The sequence below is a fragment of the Hypanus sabinus genome, chromosome 16 (genome assembly GCF_030144855.1).
Source record: "Hypanus sabinus isolate sHypSab1 chromosome 16, sHypSab1.hap1, whole genome shotgun sequence".
Lineage (NCBI taxonomy): Eukaryota > Metazoa > Chordata > Chondrichthyes > Myliobatiformes > Dasyatidae > Hypanus > Hypanus sabinus.
Window position 1 is genome coordinate 46,695,899 of NC_082721.1, and position 17,786 is coordinate 46,713,684.

General features: G+C 43.3%; 1 protein-coding gene across 1 annotated transcript in view; it reads left to right on the forward strand.

Moving 5' to 3' along the window:
* ankrd24 (ankyrin repeat domain 24) overlaps positions 1-17,786 on the forward strand; it is a 186,678-nt gene that overhangs the window by 153,772 nt on the left and 15,120 nt on the right. Inside the window, exons 15-16 of the mRNA XM_059990880.1 lie at positions 1,985-2,051; positions 13,834-13,955. Coding sequence (XP_059846863.1) covers positions 1,985-2,051; positions 13,834-13,955 — 189 coding nt within the window. The remainder of the gene's footprint in view (positions 1-1,984; positions 2,052-13,833; positions 13,956-17,786) is intronic.

Below are 17,786 nucleotides of genomic sequence, written 5' to 3' on the forward strand. Positions count from 1 at the left end.
AGACCAGCTCCAAATTGACAATATTCTGATAATTTGTGCAATTCAGCACAATATTCAGAAATGCTTTCATTTTTGCTCTGATTCCGTTTGTGAAATTTAAATCTTTCAGCCATGACCAGTGGGCTGGAGCTTAAATTCTGTTGAAGAGTGTCTACTATTTGCTTGAATGTTTTGTCAGCTGGCTTTTCAGGGGTTAACAAGCTCCATAGCAGCTCCTGTATGTTTTTGCTCCCATAATACTGAGTAAGACATTGGCTTTCTTTTCATCATTAACACTGTTAGTCTCACAATATAACTCCACTCTCTCGATGTAAGTTGCCCAGTCTTCAATGCTACTATCAAATGCTGTAATGGTTCCAATCATCGCCATCTTTGTTATGTTAATTTAGCCCTCCCCCACCTTTCTGCTTTTCACAGGGATCGCTCCTTACGCGACTCCCTTGTCCACTCGTTCCCCCCCCCCCCCCATCCCTTCCCACCAATCTACCTCCTGGCACTTATCCTTGCAAGCGGAACAAGTGCTATACCTGCCCTTACACTTCCTCCCTCACCACCATTCAGGGCTCCAGACAGTCCTTCCAGGTGCTCCTGGTGTGGCCTTTTATATATTGGTGAGACCCGATGCAGACTGGGAGACCATTTCGCTGAACACCTACGCTCGGTCTGCCAGAGAAAGCAGGACCTCCCAGTGGCCACACATTTTAATTCCACATCCCATTCCCATTCTGATATGTCTATCCATGGCCTCCTCTATTGTCAAAATGAATCCAAACTCAGGTTGGAGGAACAACACCTTATATACCGGCTGGGTAGCCTCCAACCTGATGGCACTTCTCTAACTTCCGTTAATGCCTCTCCTCCCCTTCTTACCCCATCCCTGACATATTTAGTTGTTTGCTTTTTTTCTCTCTCTCTGCCCATCACTCTGCCTGTTCTCCATCTCCCTTTGGTGCTCCCCCCTCCTACTTTCTTTCTCCCGAGGCCTCCCGTCCCATGATCCTTTCCCTTCTCCAGCTCTGTATCCCTTTTACCAATCACCTGTCTGGCTCTCAGCTTCACCCCACCCCCTCCAGTCTGCTCCTATCATTTCGCATTTCCCCCTCCCCCCACTACTTTCAAATCTCTTACTATCTTTCCTTTCGGTTAGTCCTGACAAAGGGTCTCGGCCCGAAACGTCGACAGCACTTCTCCCTATAGATGCTGCCTGGCCTGCTGTGTTCCACCAGCATTTTGTGTGTGTTGTTGTTTGAATTTCCAGCATCTGCAGATTTCCTCGTGTTAATTTAGCCCTTGTTTTTTTTGACTCACGTGTCCCTTTTGCTAGCGCCACAAGCGCACTCTGTCTAGATGTGTGTGTTGCTCTTTTTTTTCTCCCTTCCAGGACAGGCAGTCCCTCAGTCCCTGGGGTCAGTGCCAGCTATGGTCTTCGAGTATTTTGCAGGTGACTTGAGCAGAACAAATAAATAGATAATTTATTCATTCAGAGTTACAGCACGGAACAGGCCATTTTGGCCCAATGAGCTGAACCACCCAGTAACCCACCTATTTAACACTAGCCTAATCACCAGACAATTTGCAATGACTGATTTGCCTACTAACTGGTACATCTTTGACTACATTTCCTGTCAAGGAGCCACAAACTAGACCTAGTACTTTGCTAAGCTGGTCACCTGGACTACCACTTGGAATTTGAAAACGGCTTTTGAAAGAGTTATTTGATTAATCTTGCTTTTTCCTGATAGTCTTATTATACATAATTTTCCACAATGTCTCAATGGAACTTCAGAAACTATGAAATATTTTTGAAGTGTAGTTACTGTGCTAGGAAGATATATCGGAGCCCAGCAGAGTTTTAGAAAAGGAAATGAGGTAAGTGAGCAGTTAGCCCATTTATTTGGTGTTGGGTAAGAGGTGAATGCCAGTTGAGATACTGGAATTTAGTAGAAATCCTTTGTTTCACTGATCATTTTCCTAATTTTAGCAGGGCAAACATCATGAGAACATTGAGAATGATTCAATGGATGAGGAAGGAATGCTCTCCAGTTTTGCAGGTAAACCAGGTTCTTAAATATAAGTAGTTCTTAGATTTATTTTTAACTCAATTAAAGCACATTTTGGACCTTTGAAAATACACAACACTACGAGGTTATAATATTTTCATGGTAACCCAGGCAGTGCTTGTGGAAGGAACAGCCATTAACCATATTGTGTAACAAGATCTCGGGGTCAACACAGTCTCAGTAGGAAAAATCTGCAGTGTAACCACAGCTTTGTATAAATTGTATTTGAAAAGTGAAAGAGGAGAAAGGAAGTGGAATATAAAACATGCCAAGTACTTTTTCCTGAAATTTGATCAATTTATGAAAGTATGCAAAATTGTTATGGTATGAAGAGGTAACTTGAAAGACAACACTTCAGGACAATCAGAAAAGCTGCATAAAAGTTAAGAATTCTTCTATAAAAAGATAGCTGTGCACAACTTTCTCTCAGAGAGCAATCACTTCCTATTCTGGTTTGTCAGAAAGTTTCCCCTCAAATTTCCCTTAGACTAAGGAAATAAGACTCAAATTTCCCCTCACCTCCACACCACCCTCCCCCTGCCAGCCCATCACCTTTATCTAGGAATTAGATGACTTCAAGTATATACACTTAGTGTCCACTTTATTGCATACAGAAGTAGAACCTGGTTTGGTCTTCTGCTCCTGTAGCCCATCCACTTCAAAGTTTGATGTATTGTGTATTCAGAGTTGCTCTTCTGCACCATTGTTTAAACACACAGTTATTTGAGATACTGTTGTCTACATGTCAGCTTGAACCAGTATGGCCATTCTCCTCTGACCTTACTCAATTAAAAAAGGTGTTTTGCCCGGAGATTTGTGGCTCACAGGATGTTTTGTATTTTGTAGCATTCTCTGTTTGTGCATGAAAATCCCATGAGATCAGGAGTCTCTGATATACTCAAACCATTGTGTCTGGCAACAACAATTATTCAATGATCAAATGACAGGCTGATTAGATATTTGTGTTAATGAGCAGGTGTACCTAATAAAGTGGCCACTGAGTGTATGTTTATGATCTGCTGCCGTAGCTCATCCACTTCAAGATTCGACATGAGTTCAGAAATGCTCTTCTGCACACCACTGTTGTAACATAATGCGTTGTTATTTGAGTTGCTGTCGCCTTCCTGTTGCCTTGAACTAATCTGGTCATTCACAAAACAAGGTGTTTTTGCCCACAGTACTGCAGTTTTATTTTTATTTTTCACACCATTTTCCACAACCTTTAGAGACTGTTTTGTATGAAAATCCCAGGATTTCTGAGATATTCATAACACCCCATTTGGCACCAACAATCATTCCACAGTCAAAGTCACTTAGATCATATGTCTTTCCCATTCTGATGTTTGGCCTGAACGATTGCTAAACTTCTTGAGCATGTCTGCATGCTTTTATGCATTGAGATGCTGTCACTTGATTGGCTGAGCAGGTGTATAGGTGCACCTAATAAAGTGACCACTGAATGTATACCTGTTCCCAACAAAAGTTAATTTAGGAGCAAGATGGTATTAGAATTGGTCATTCAAAGATTCTTTACAGTTAATTCAGTGGCCCAGTTTGAATCCATGAAGCACTGTTGAAGTGCTAAAGTAAGATTTCTAATGGTTTACAAATTAGATGGAGTGGGCCTTGGCAAATTTCCTTCAAGCAGTTGTGTAGCATGGGTGTCTGTGCTCTACAGACTATTCTCAGATAGCTTTTGAATCAGAATCAGGTTTATTATCACTGATATATGTCATAAAATCTGTTGTTTAGCAGAAGCAGTACAGTGCAATAAATAAAAATTACTATAAATTGCCTCAAGAATATCTTTTAAAAAATGTAGTTCAAAAAGAGAGCAAAATAATGAGTTCATGAACAGTTCAGATATTTGATGGTGGAGGGGAAAAATCTGTTCCTTAAAGGTTGAGTGGTGTCTTCAGGCTCCTATATCTTTTCATTTGTGGTAGTAATAAGAAGAGGGCATATTCTGGATGATGAGGGTCCTTCATGGTGGATGCCCAGCACAGGTGCACTAAAAGGCTGAGTCCTTGGCCCTCTGCTTTACAACTTGATACGTATGATTATATAGGGAAGGTCAGCTCTAGTGCCCTGTAAAATTTGTTGATGACACCACTGTTGACAGACAAATAAAAGGTGTGATGAATTGGCATAAAGGAGGGAGATTTGAGTGCTCCCACCACAACAACCTCTCACTCTGAGTCAGCAAAACCAAACAGCTGATTATTAACTACAGAAGAAAGAAATCGGGGGTTCATGAGCCAGTCCTTATTTATGAGGTGGAGGTGATGAGTAACTAAATTCTTTGGTGTTATCATATCAGATGACCTGTCCTGGGGCAAGCACTTAAGTGACATCAGAAAGTGCCTCTACTGTCTTAAAGTTTACGTAGATTCGTCATGTTAGCTAAAACTTTGACAAACTTGTATAAATACACAGTGGAGAGTATCCAAGAAAAGTAGTGAGTACAGGCCAGTCCGCCAAAGGCAACGCACTCCACACCATTGAGACATCTACAAGGAGTATAGCAACAGGAAAGCAGCATTCATCATGAAGGACCACTGCTATCCAGGCCATGCCGTCTTCTCATTGCTGCTATCAGGAAGGACGTACAGGAGCCTTAGTTCTGCCACCACCAGGTTCAGGAACAGTTGCTACCCTTCAAACAATAGGCCCTTGAACCAGCATGACTAACTTCACTCAGCAAAACTCTAAACTGATTCTGCAACCTATGGACTCACCTCTAAAGACTCTCAGTATTATGTTCTTATTTTTATTATTTTGTATTTGCACTGTCTGTCTTCTTTTGCACATTGTTTTTGTCAGTCTCTTTGATCTTATTATACTTTTTATTGTACAGATTTTATTGTACGTCTTTGTTCTGTTGTGAATGCCTGCAAGAAAATGAATCCCAAGGTAATACTTGGTATCATATATATACTTTGATAATAAATTTACTTTGAACTTTGAGTGTAATGTTGCTGTTGCAAAACCACTTAATTAGCAAATCTATCTCACCTCTGTACCCCTCCTCATCACCATCTGAGATTCTGTCTACAACAGTTGTGTCATGAGTGAATTTATAGATAGCGTTTGAGCTGGCCTAGCTGTACAGGCATGAGTGTAGAGAGAGTAAAGCAGTGGGCTAAGCATGCATCCCTGACGCACACTTGTGTTGATTGTCAGTGAGAATATTTCCAATTTGCACTGATTGTGGTCACCTATTTGCATAGAGAGATGCAGAGCCCCAATTATTGAAGCTTGTTGATTTGGACTGAGGTTGATAATGTTGAATACTCAGTTGAAATGCATAAGGACGTAAGACATAGGAGCAGAATTAAGCCATTTGCCCCATTGAGTCTGCTCTGCGATTCTATCATGGCTTATTATTAACCCCCTCAACCACATTCTCCTGCATTCTCCATATAACCTTTGACACCATTACAATCTGACAACCTATCAACCTCTGCTTTAAATATACCCTGTGACTTAGACTCCATAACTGTCTGCAGCAGTGAAATCCACAGATTTACAAACCTCTAGCTAAGTAAGTACCTCCTCAGCTCTGTTCTAAATGGATCCTTCTATTTGAGGCTGTACCCTTAGACTTACACTCTCCCACTACAGAAAACGTTCTCTCCACCTCCACTCTACTTAGTGCTTTCAATTTTTGATTGGTTTCAAAGAGACCCCCCCCCCACCATTCTTCTAAACTCAGGCTGGTACTGGCGCAGAGCCATTAAATGCTCCTGATACGTTAACAATTTTTAATTTCTGTGATCATTCTAGTGAATCATCTCCAGACCCTTTCCAATGCCAGCACATCCTTTCTTAGATAATGGGTTGAAAACTGCTCACAATACTGCAGTATGATCAATGTCTTAGAAAACCTTAGCATTACATTCCAGCGTTTATAATGAATGTTAACATTGCATTGCCTTCCTTACCATCGACTTAATCTGCAAGTTAATCATTAAGACATCCTGCATGAGTTTCCCACATCCCTTTGCACCTCTGATTTCTGAATTTGCTCCCGTTTGTAAAATAGTCTTTTCTTTTATGTCTTCTACCAAAGTGCATGACCATACACTTCTCTACACTATCTTCCATCTGTCACTTCTTTTCCCATTCTCCTAATGTGTCTAAGTCCTTCTGCAGACAATCTGTTTCCTCAGCACCACCTGTCCCTTCACTCATTTTGGATCATCCACAAACTTGGCCACAAAGCTATCAATTCCATCATCCAAATGATTGACATACAACATGAAAAGAAGTGGTCCCAACACCGACCCCTGTGGGATACAGCTACACACTGGCAACTAACTGGAAAAGGCCTCCTTCATTCTCACTCTTTGCCTCCTGCTCAGCAAATCTTCTATTCATACAAGTACCTTTCTCGTAATACCATAAACTCCTGTCTTGTTTTGCAGCCTCATGTGTGGCTCCTTGTCAAAAACTTTCTGAGAATCCAATTAAATAACATCCACTGACTGTTTATTGTCTATCCTGCCTGCTATATCCTGAAAGAATTCCAACTGATACATAACCAAGATTTCTCCTCAAGGAAACCATGGTGATTTCAGCCTAATTATTATGTACCTCTAGGTATCCCTAAAGCTCATCCTTAATAATGCAGTCCAACATCTTCCCAACCACTGAAGTCAGTATAACTGGCCCATAATTTCTTGTATTTTGCCTGCCTTCCTCCCTTCTTAAAAAGTGAAGTTACATTTGCAATTTTCCAGTCCTCTGGAACCATTCCAGAATCTAGTCATTTTTGAAAGATCATTACTAATGCCTCCACAATCTCTTCAGCAACCTCTTTCAGATCTCTGGGGTGTAATCCAAGTGAGTTATCTACCTTCAGACCTTTCAGCTTCCTAAACACCTTCTTCTTAGTAAAAGAAACTACTTTCACTTCTGTGCATGGACACTCGAATTTCTGGCATACTGCCAGTGTCTTCCACAGTGAAGAATGGAGCAAAATACTTATCTTCTTATAATACTAGCTAACTCACCTTCATGTTACATCTTTTCTCTCCTTTTTCATTTGCTTTCCATTGGTTTTTAAAAGCTTCACAATCCCTGAACTTCCCACTAATTTTTTGCTATATTTTATACCCTCACTATTGCTTTTATGCTGTCTTTGACTTTCCTTGTCAGCCACAGTTACCTTATCCTCCCTTTAGAATAGTTCTTCTTTGGGATGAATCTATCATGCATCTTCTTAATTACTCCCAGAAACTCTAGCCATTGCTGTTATGCTGCCATCTCTGTTGGTATCCCCTTTCAATCAAATTTGGCCTTTTCCTCTATCATGCCTCAGAAGTTCCTTTTACTTCACTAAAATGCTGGTATATCTTTTTTTTTAAGCTCCTTCCTCTCAAACTGCAGGGTGAATTCTGTCATATTGTGATTACTGTCTCCTTAAGCTCTCTGGTCAAATTTGGTTCATACACAATACCTGATCTAGAATTGCCTTTTCCCTAGTGGGGTCAACCAGACATTGCTCTAAGAAGCCATTGTGTTGGTATTCTACAAATTCCTTCTGTTGTCATCCAGCATTAACCTGATTTTCCCAATTTATCTGCATATTGAAATCCCCCATGACTAAAAACAAACAGTAAACAGTAGCCTGCTACATTTTGATGTTTTCCAGATGGTCCAGAGCCAAGAGGAGTGCCAGTGAAATTGCATCCACTATAGACCTGTAGATCTGTTGTGAACTCATAATAGCTCTAATATCTTTTTAACTAATAATAAGCACAAAAAAACTTGGTTTGTCTTCCAGTTCTCACATTTTTGGGTTTCTTCCCATTTCTGTTTGTGCTCAAAGACATTTTCAATCTCTCATTGCCAGTCGGAAGTTTCCACCTGCTTCGAAAGGGCTTTAGTCATACCAGTGCCCAAGAAGAGCAGGGTGAGCTGAATTAATGATTATCGTCCTGTAGCACTCACATCTCTGCAGTGCTGGATAGGTAGTTTATGGCTAAAATTAACTCCTGTCTCAACAAGATCTGGTCCCACTGCAATTTGCCTATCACCACAATAGGTTAACAGTATTGCAATCTCATTGGCTGTTTACCTAGCCTTGGATCACCTGGACAATACTAATACTTACATCAAGTTGCTGTTCATTGACTACAGCTCAGCATTAACACAATCATTCCTACAGTTCTGTTTGAAAAGCTCCAAAACCTGAGCCTTTGTAGCTCCCTTTGCAAATGGATCCTCAGCTTCCTCACTGGAAGACCGCAGTCTGTGCAGATTGGAAATAACATCTCCACTTAGCTGACAATCAGCACTTCTGCACCTCAAGGATGTGTGTTTAGCCCAATGCTCCACTCTCTCTACACACATGACTGTGTGGCTAGGCACAGGCCAAATGCCATCTATAAATTTGATGAGGGCACACTATTTCAGTTGGTGACAAGAAGGCATACAGGGGTGAGATATCTCAGCTAGTGGAGTGATGTCACAGCAACAACCTTGCACTCAACATCAGTCGCACCAAGGAATTGATTGTGGACTTCAGAAAGGTAAGATGAGGGAATGCACACCAGTCTTCATAGAGGGATTAGAAGTGGAAAGAATGAGTAATTTAAAGTTTCTGGGTGTCAATGACTCTGAGCTCAACATATTGATACAGTTGCAAAGAAGGCAAGATAGCAGCTGTGCTATATTTCTTTATGAGTTTGAGGAGGTTTGTTGTTACAGCAAACACTCGCAAATTTCTACAGATGTTCCATGGAGAACAGTCTAACTGGCCACATCACCATCTGGTAAGGTGGGGAGAGTGGGGAGGGGGCTACTGCACAGGATCAAAAGAATCTGCAGGAAGTTGTGAACTCAGTCAGCTCCATAATGGGCATTAGCCTCCTAGCATCCAGGACATCTTCAAGGAGCAATGCCTCAAAAAGGCAGCATCCATCATTAAGGACCCCCATCACCCAGGAGGACATATCCCCTTCTCATTGCTGCCATCAAGGAGAAGGTACAGGTGCCTGAAGGCACAGACTCAACAATTGAAGAACAGCTTCTTCCCCTCTACCTGTGAGTTGTGAATGGACATTGAACCTGTGAACCATACCTCACTACTCTTTTTGCACTACATATTTAACTGAACTAATATACAATGCATATATTAGCTGCACCTGTACAACTGCTCATTAGTGCAATATCTAATCAGCCATTCATGTGGCAGCACTCAATGCATAAAAGTATGCAGACATGGTTTAGTTGTTGCTCAGACCAAAAATTAGAATGGGCAAGACGCGATCTAAGTTATTTTGACCGTGGAATCATTGTTGACATTTGACGGGGTGTTTTGAATATCTCAGAAACTGCTGATCTCCTGGGATCTCATAAGTTTCTAAAGTTTATGGAGAATGGTGTGAAAAATAAAAAAAATCCAGTGAGCAGCAGATCTGTGAGCAAAACCCTTTGTTAATGAGAATGGTCAGAAGAGAATAGCCAGAGTAGTTCAAGTTGACAGGAAGGCGACAGTTAGTTAGTTAACAAAGAAGAGCAGAGTGTGCAGAAGAGTATCTCTGAACGCACAACACATCAAGCCTTGAACCAGATAGCTACAGCAGCAGAAGACCACAAGTATACACTCAAAGGTCACTTTATTAGGTATGGAATGTACTTAATAAAGTGACCACTGAGCATATATTAACTACAATGCTGAAATTGTACTCTTATGAAACACAGCCTTAGATACCAAACTGTAAATAAATAATGTATTTTGATTTCATCAATGCATATATATTCTTCATCTACGAACCATGTTTTTCTCCAAGATTTGGTCCTAAGAGGCAGAACTGTGCCTGAGGAGGTCAAGATGAGGTCATCCAATGGGTGAAATACACTCATGGGTTTACCTAATAGGAAACACTGCATGATACTACATTTCATCAGTATTTCTCCTGGCATCTACTGTGCTGCTCACTGGTCTCAGGCAGCACAAGCCATGCCAGCAGCCAGTGGTGATGTTGAGGAGTTCCTGCTGTACTCTGTCTGGCTCTGGGCACCATGCTCCAAATCGCTAGTGTATCAGGATATATTTCTTTTGTTACCAACTGTCATTGAGATTCAGTTACTAGTACTAGATGTCACTGGGAAAGTTCTCCCACTACTGTCACTTATTGGAGCACAGTTCCCTTGGCATTGGAGATTGCTGGTATTCTTTTTCTCTAGTGGTGCAAGTAAATGTGAAGTCTTCCCCTGGCACTGCCTTTCACTGAGACCTAGTTCCCTTATCACTGGATGTCACTGTGGTACAGTTCATCTGGCACTGCCTTTCACTGGGACTCAGTTTCCCTGAACAGTGGAAATCACTGAGATTCAGTGTCATCTAGTTACAGTTCAGACCTGGTGTTACTTTAATTTAATTTTCTATTTTAAGTTTGATACACAATTTTTGATTAGGGCACCTGGATAACAGAGCAGCTATCTACAATTGCCAGATACTACTACAATACAGAGATCGCCCGAAAACAAACCTCCACAAAAATCTGCTGGCTGAATTATACGACGTTGGCTTGCTGAGGGGAATAGGCCTACATTCCTCAGACTTGCCTGATGCTGGTAGCCGGAGATGGAGATGACGAAAGTGATGTGCGAGGAAGCAGAAGCGAGGCAAATGGGCAGGGGTCCATGCCAGGCTAAAAGCAAACCCTAGCCAGCCAGCTCTCCCGTCCATTCTGCTCTCTAATGTCCATTCCCTGGAGAATAAAATGGACTACATCCAACTCCAACGTAATACTCAGCGGGATTACAGAGTTTGTTCCGCGTGTGTCTTCACAGAGACATGGCTCACTGATGGGATTTTGGACACTGCCATCCAGCTAGACAGGCTAGCTTTGTTTCGTTCAGACAGAGATGCAGCTCTCTTCAGTAAGACTTGCGATGGTGGCTTGTGTGTTTGCATCAACATGGAATGGTGTAAGAACTCTGTGCTGGTTTCCAGACACTGCTCATCGCAAATGGAGTTTGTGGCAGTTCGATCAGACCATTTTATTTGCCAAGGGAATTCACCTTGGTCCTTATATTTGGTGTCTACATTCCCCCTGGCGCTAATGCTAAGGAGGTGCTCTGTGAACTGTACGGGGCTATTAGCGAACTGCAGAACGCACACCCTGATGGTCTGTTTATTGTCACCGGTGATTTTAATTACGCGAACCTTAAGTCAGTGCTCCCCAAATTCCATCAGAACATGCACTTTGCAATGAGAGGGGAGAACGCATTGGACCTGGTTTACACAAACAACCCCGACGCGTACCGGGCAGAGCCCCACCCCCACCTCAGATACTCAGACCACATCTCTGTTATGCTAATCCCAGCCTACAGACCGCTCGTCAGGCGCTCCAGACCAGTTCAGAAGCAGGTGAAAACCTGGCCAGCAGGAGCCATCTCTGCTCTTCAAGACTGCTTTGAGCACACTGACTGGCACATGTTCAGGGAAGCTGCAACCGATGGCGACTCTACCAACTTAGAGGAGTACACAGCATCAGTGACCAGCTACATCAGCAAGTACATTGATGATGTTACTCAGTCCAAGACCATCACTATACGTGCCAACCAGAAGCCATGGATGACCGCGGAGGTGCGTGCGCTGCTGAGGACCCACAACTCCACCTTCAGAGCAGGCAACAAGGCAGCCCTGTCAACAGCAAGGGCCAAACTGTCCTGAGCCATCAGAGGGGCAAAGTGTGCACATGCCCAGTGAATCCACAGACACTTCCAGGACAGCAGCGACATGCGGCACATGTGGAAGGGCATCCAGGACATCACCAATTACAGGACAACATCACCTGACTGTGCAGGTGATGCCTCCCTCCCAGATGCGCGGAATAACTTCTACGCCCGGTTTGAGGCAGAAAATGACGTGGCAGCGAGGAAGTCCACCTCTCCTATGAATGACCAGGAGCTGTGTCTCACCGTGGCCGACGTGAGAAGAACCCTCTGCAGGATCAACCCACAGAAGGCTGCTGGACCAAACAACATCCCTGTCAGAGTGCTCAGAGGATGTGCAGACCAGCCAGCAGATATTCTCACTGACATCTTCAACATCTCCCTGAGCAGCGCCACCATTCCAATGTGCTTCAAGGCCGCCACCATTGCCCCTGTGCCGAAGAAGTCTTCAGTGTCCTGCCTAAATGTTGCACTTACATCCATCATCATGAAGTGTCCTGCCTAAATGTTGCACTTACATCCATCATCATGAAGTGTTTCAAGAGGCTCGTCATGAGGCATATCAAGACCCTGCTGCCCCCCTCACTGGACCCCCTGCAGTTTGCGTACTGTCCCAACCGCTCAACAGATGATGCCATTGCCACCACCCTCCACCTGGCCTTAACCCACCTGGACCAAAAAGACACATACATTTGGATGCTGTTCATAGATTTCAGTTCAGCATTCAATACAGTCATCCCTCAGAAACTGATTGGAAAGCTGAGCCTACTGGGCCTGAACACCTCCCTCTGCAACTGGATCCTAGAATTCCTGACTGGGAGACCTCAGTCAGTCCGGATCGGGAGCAGCATTTCCAATGCCATCACACTGAACACGGGGGCTCCCCAAGGTTGCGTGCTCAGTCCACTGCTGTTCACTCTGCTGACCCATGACTGTGCTGCAACACGCAGCTCGAACCACATTATCAAGTTCGCTGATGACACAACTGTGGTGGGTCTCATCAGCAAGAACGACGAGTCAGCTTACAGAGAGGAGATGCAGCGGCTAACGGACTGGTGCAGAGCAAATAACCTGTCTCTGAATGTGAACAAAACAAAAGAGATGGTTGTTGACTTCAGGAGGGCACGGAGTGACCACTTCCCGTTGAACATCGACGGCTCCTCGGTAGAGATCGTTAAGAGCACCAAATTTCTTGTGTTCACCTGGCAGAGAATCTCACCTGGTCCCTCAACACCAGCTCCATAGCAAAGAAAGCCTAGCAGCATCTCTACTTTCTGCGAAGGCTGAGGAAAGTCCATCTCCCACACCCCATCCTCATTACATTCTACAGGGGTTGTATTGAGAGCATCCTGAGCAGCTGCATCACTGCCTGGTTTGGAAATTGCACCATCTCGGATCACAAGACCCTGCAGTGGATAGTGTGGTCAGCTGAGAAGATCATTGGGGTCTCTCTTCCAGCCATCACCGGCATTTACACTACACACTGCATCCGCAAAGGAAACAACATTATGAAGGACCCCATGCATCCCTCATACAATCTCTTCTCTCTCCTGCCGTCTGGGAAAAAGGCTCCAAAGCATTCAGGCTCTCACAACCAGACTATGTAACAGTTTCTTCCCTCAAGCTATCAGAATCCTCAATACCCGAAGCCTGGACTGACACCTTGCCCTACTGTCCTGTTTATTATTTATTGTAAATGCCTGCACTTTTTTGTGCACTTTATACAGTCCTGTGTAGGTCTGTAGTCTAGTGTAGCTTTCTCTGTGTTGTTTTTGTTTAATTACGTAGTTCAGTCTAGTTTTTTGTACTGTGTCATGTAACACCATGGTCCTGAAAAACGTTGTCTCATTTTTACTATGTACTGTACCAGCAGTTATGGTCGAAATGACAATAAAAGTGACTTGACTTGACTGGAGTTACTGGAATATAATTGATTTGGCATTGCTTCTCACTGATGTTAACTGTTTGTGGTGTGCAGTTGCTTGGAAAGTGACCATCAGTAATCTTTTGTTGTAGTTTTGGTGTGAATTAACCCTTAAGCATCTCTGCTATATTGTTCACTGTTATCTTATTGTTTCAGGGACTGAGAATCTATTTTCAGAAAGTAGTCTTAATCAGCCCAGTGAGGAATGGATTGGGACTCTGCAGAGGCAAATAGAGAGTCTCACAATTGAAAATCAAGAGCTACTAGGAAGACTCCAGGTAACAAACATTCTGAAGTTGATCTTGAAATTGACCTTGAGAGGAGTTAAGGAATATGCTCTTATAATTATGGTACACTTCAAAATGAGCTTCATTGAATATCATGAATATTTAGGTATATTGCTGATCAGTGGGAACTTTGAATAAATTTAATTACTCACCAAGTATAGTTCTCTTGAATAGAAAATTCCCCCCCGAAAATTCTCTTTAGTCTTAAATGGTCATAATTATATACTAAGCATACCTACTTGTACTAGATTCCCCCCCCCCACTAAGGGATCTTTCATCCCAGCAGAAAATTTGATAAGCCCCATCAGTAGTTTATACTTTAAAAAAAGTCATCTTATTTTTATAAACTGTAGGAAAACATAGAATTGTACAGGCCCATTGGGCATGCTGTTGTACCGACCATATAATCTTCTCTAAAATTAATCTAACCCTTGTCTTCCACATAGCCCTCCATTTTTCTTTCATCCCTGTGCCTGTCTAGACTGTCTCTTAATTGTTCCAAACATATCTGCCTCTACTGCCACTCCTGGCACTGTGTTCCACTCAACCAATTCTGCCTGTTGTAAACATCTGACATTCCCCTTATACTTTCTTCCAATCACTTTAAACTTACGCTGTCACAAATTAGTCATTTCTGCCCTGACAAAACATACCGGCGGTCCACTCTATCTACGCCTCTTATCATCTTATGCACCTCTCAAGTCACCTCTCAATGTCCTTTGCTCCAAACAGAAAAGACCTAGCTCACTCACCCATTCCTTGTAAGACATGTTCTCTAATGTAGGCAGCATTTCCTCTGCACACTCTCCAAAGCTTCCTCTAATGAGACAGCCTGAAGTGAATGTAATACTGCAAGTGTGGTGTAACCAGAGATTATGGAAATACAACATTGTGATTCTTGAACACAGTCAGCTGAATAATGAAGGCCAACATACTTACTAAGCTCTAGAAGGTCTTCTTAATCACCCAATCAATTTGCATGGCAACTTTGAAGGATCTATGGACATGGACCATGGACATTGCTAAATCTTGCCATTGACCTTGTACTCTGCCTTCAAGTTTGACTTTCTGAAGTGTATCACGTACCACTTTGCTGAATTGAAATCTGAAGAAGGGTCTCGGCCTGAAACGTTAACTATATGTTTATTTCTGTAGACGCTGCTGAACCTACTGAGTTCCTCTAGAATTTTGTGTGGGTTGGTTTGGATTTCCAGCATCTGCAGACTTCCTCGTGTTTATGGATTGAAGTCTGTCTGTTACTTCTCAGCCCAGCTCTGCATCCTATCAATGTCCTGTTGTAACTTATGATAACCTTCTATACAGTGCATAACTCCACCAATCTTTGTGTCATCTGCAAACTTACTAACCCACCTTTCCACTTCTTCATCCAGGTTATTTATAAAGCTCACAAAGAGCAGGGATCCCATAACAGGTCCCTGTAGAACACCTCTGGTCACTGACCTGCAGACAGAATTTGCTCCATCTACCCAATTCTCAATTTATGCAACCAAGTTTCCTGGATCCCACACCTCCTGCCTTTAAGGATGTGCTTACCATGGGGAACCTTGTCGATTGCCTTACTAAAATTCATCCACCCTCTACTTTCATCAATTTGTATTGTCACTTCTTCGAAGAATTCATTCAGGCTTGTAAGACAGACCTGCTCCAATAAAGCCATGCTGAATTTGTTAAAATGAAACACTTGCATTCCCAAAATCAGACCAATTCACAAACCAAAAATCAGTCTATTGCATTGCTTCTAATGCAAGTAAATTCTTCTTTAAATAAGAACACAACTGAGCACAGTTCTTCAGTTGTGCCTCAACAAAGATCTGCAAAACTGCATTAAAACTTCCATACATCACTCACAAAATGCTAGTGGAATGCAGCAGGCCAGGCAGCATCTATAGGAAGAAGTACAGTGGACGTTTTGGGCTGAGACCCTTCGTCAGGGCTAACTCAAAAGAAGAGATAGTAAGAGATTTGAAATTAGGAGGGGGAGAGGGACATCCAAAATGATAGGTGAAGGCAGGAGAGGAAGGGATGAAGCTAAGAGCAGGAAAGTTGATTGGCAAAAGGAATACACAGCTGGGGAAGGCAGAAGACCAGAGTGGGGTGTCCATGAAGAGGAGGAGGGGAGAAAGAGTCATCGGTGGGGGGGTGGGAGAGTCCTTGCCAAAGAAGTAGGCTCGAAGGTGGAGCTGGCAAAAGAAGAGTTCAGTATCATTGCGCATGCAGAACTCGCTGAGGTGTGGGCGAAGGGGGACAACGGTAAGGCCCTTACTGAGGATAGAACGCTCTGCCTCAGACAGTTGAAGGTCGGAGGGATGGTAAAGACCTGGCATGGATGAGAGATGTGATCAGAGGGGGGAGGGAAGCTGGTGGTGTCGGTGGAGAGGGGAGGGAAGATGGAACCTCTGAGGGCTCAGGAGCTGAAGGTGGATTCTGAGGGAGATGGGGTTGCAGAGTGGTGGTGGGGGAAGGGGAGATGGGAGTCACAATCACAGCACGTGAAGACCCGGCCTGGAGTTCAAGGCTGGATTCGCAGTTGGAGACTGCGCAATCACTTTGAAGGTGTCCATGGTCATTGAAACCCACACTGATGGTGCTGGAGTTTGGGCTTTGAATATGCCCTGGGTTGGTGGGGCTGCTGAGATCAACAGTGGGGGCCAATCCATGGTCATTGGAACCTGCGTTGATGGTGCTCGAGTCCGGGTTTTGAATATGCCCTGGATTGCTAGGGGAACCGAGATCGACGGCGGGGGCTGTGATCCGAAGTTCATTCCTGCAAGTGTCAGAGCCGGCAGGCTCTGTGGTCTGCAGATGGAAGATCTTGCCTAACATGACAAAGTCAAAGAGATGACGATTGCACACATGGATCCGGTGAAATAATGGACAGGTCCATTACAAGCGGCGAAGAAATTGTCTCGGAGGTGTGGAAAGGACTTAGATAGGGATGCCAGGTATTTCCTCATGGCAGAGAGTGTCACCCTCAGAGCTCGATGGAAGAAACAACGGGAGGAAGAGTCAATTAAATGTGAGCACCTGGGATCCTCAGAAGGTCGAAATTGAGAAGCTCAAAAACAAACCCTGACACCAACTGGAGTAAGTTGGTGGCGGAGACATGTTCCAAGGAAGAATATATAGTGTAGTAATGGGTCTGGGTCAAAATGTGGTTGAAAAGTCGAAGGGCCAAATAAATTATAGATGGGGAGTGGTGAGAGCAGGTTTCCCTAAACTCCCATTGAAGAGAAGATTTAAACTTCTTCAGTGTAGACATCACTGGAAGAGGCTTCGTAGTAGTGAATTTAAAAACGCAAACACGAGGAAATCTGTGGATGCTGGAAATTCAAGCAACACACACAAAATGCTGGTGGAACTCAGCAGGCCAAGCAGCATCTATAGGACGTACTGTAGATGTTTCGGGCCGAGACGCTTCGTCAGGACTAACTGAAAGAACAGATAGTAAGAGATTTGAAAGTGGGAGGGGGAAGATCTGAAATGATAGGAGAAGACAGGAAGGGAAGGGATGAAGCTAAGAGCTGGAAAATTGATTGGCAAAAGGGATACGCAGCTGGAGAGGGAGACTTCTATATTCTAGACCCCTTTGTAATAAAGACCAATTTTCCATTTGTTGTCCTAATTATTTGCTGTTCCTGCATGCTAACTTTCTTGAATTGCTTTTTAATTCCAAGGTGCATTGACAAGGAATTGACTTAAAAGCCTATGCCAGTTATCCCAGATTACTGTATATCATAATCAGATATCTCCATAAGTATTGTGTTGCCTTTCAACTGATGGTCTGTCTAGCAACATTGCTAT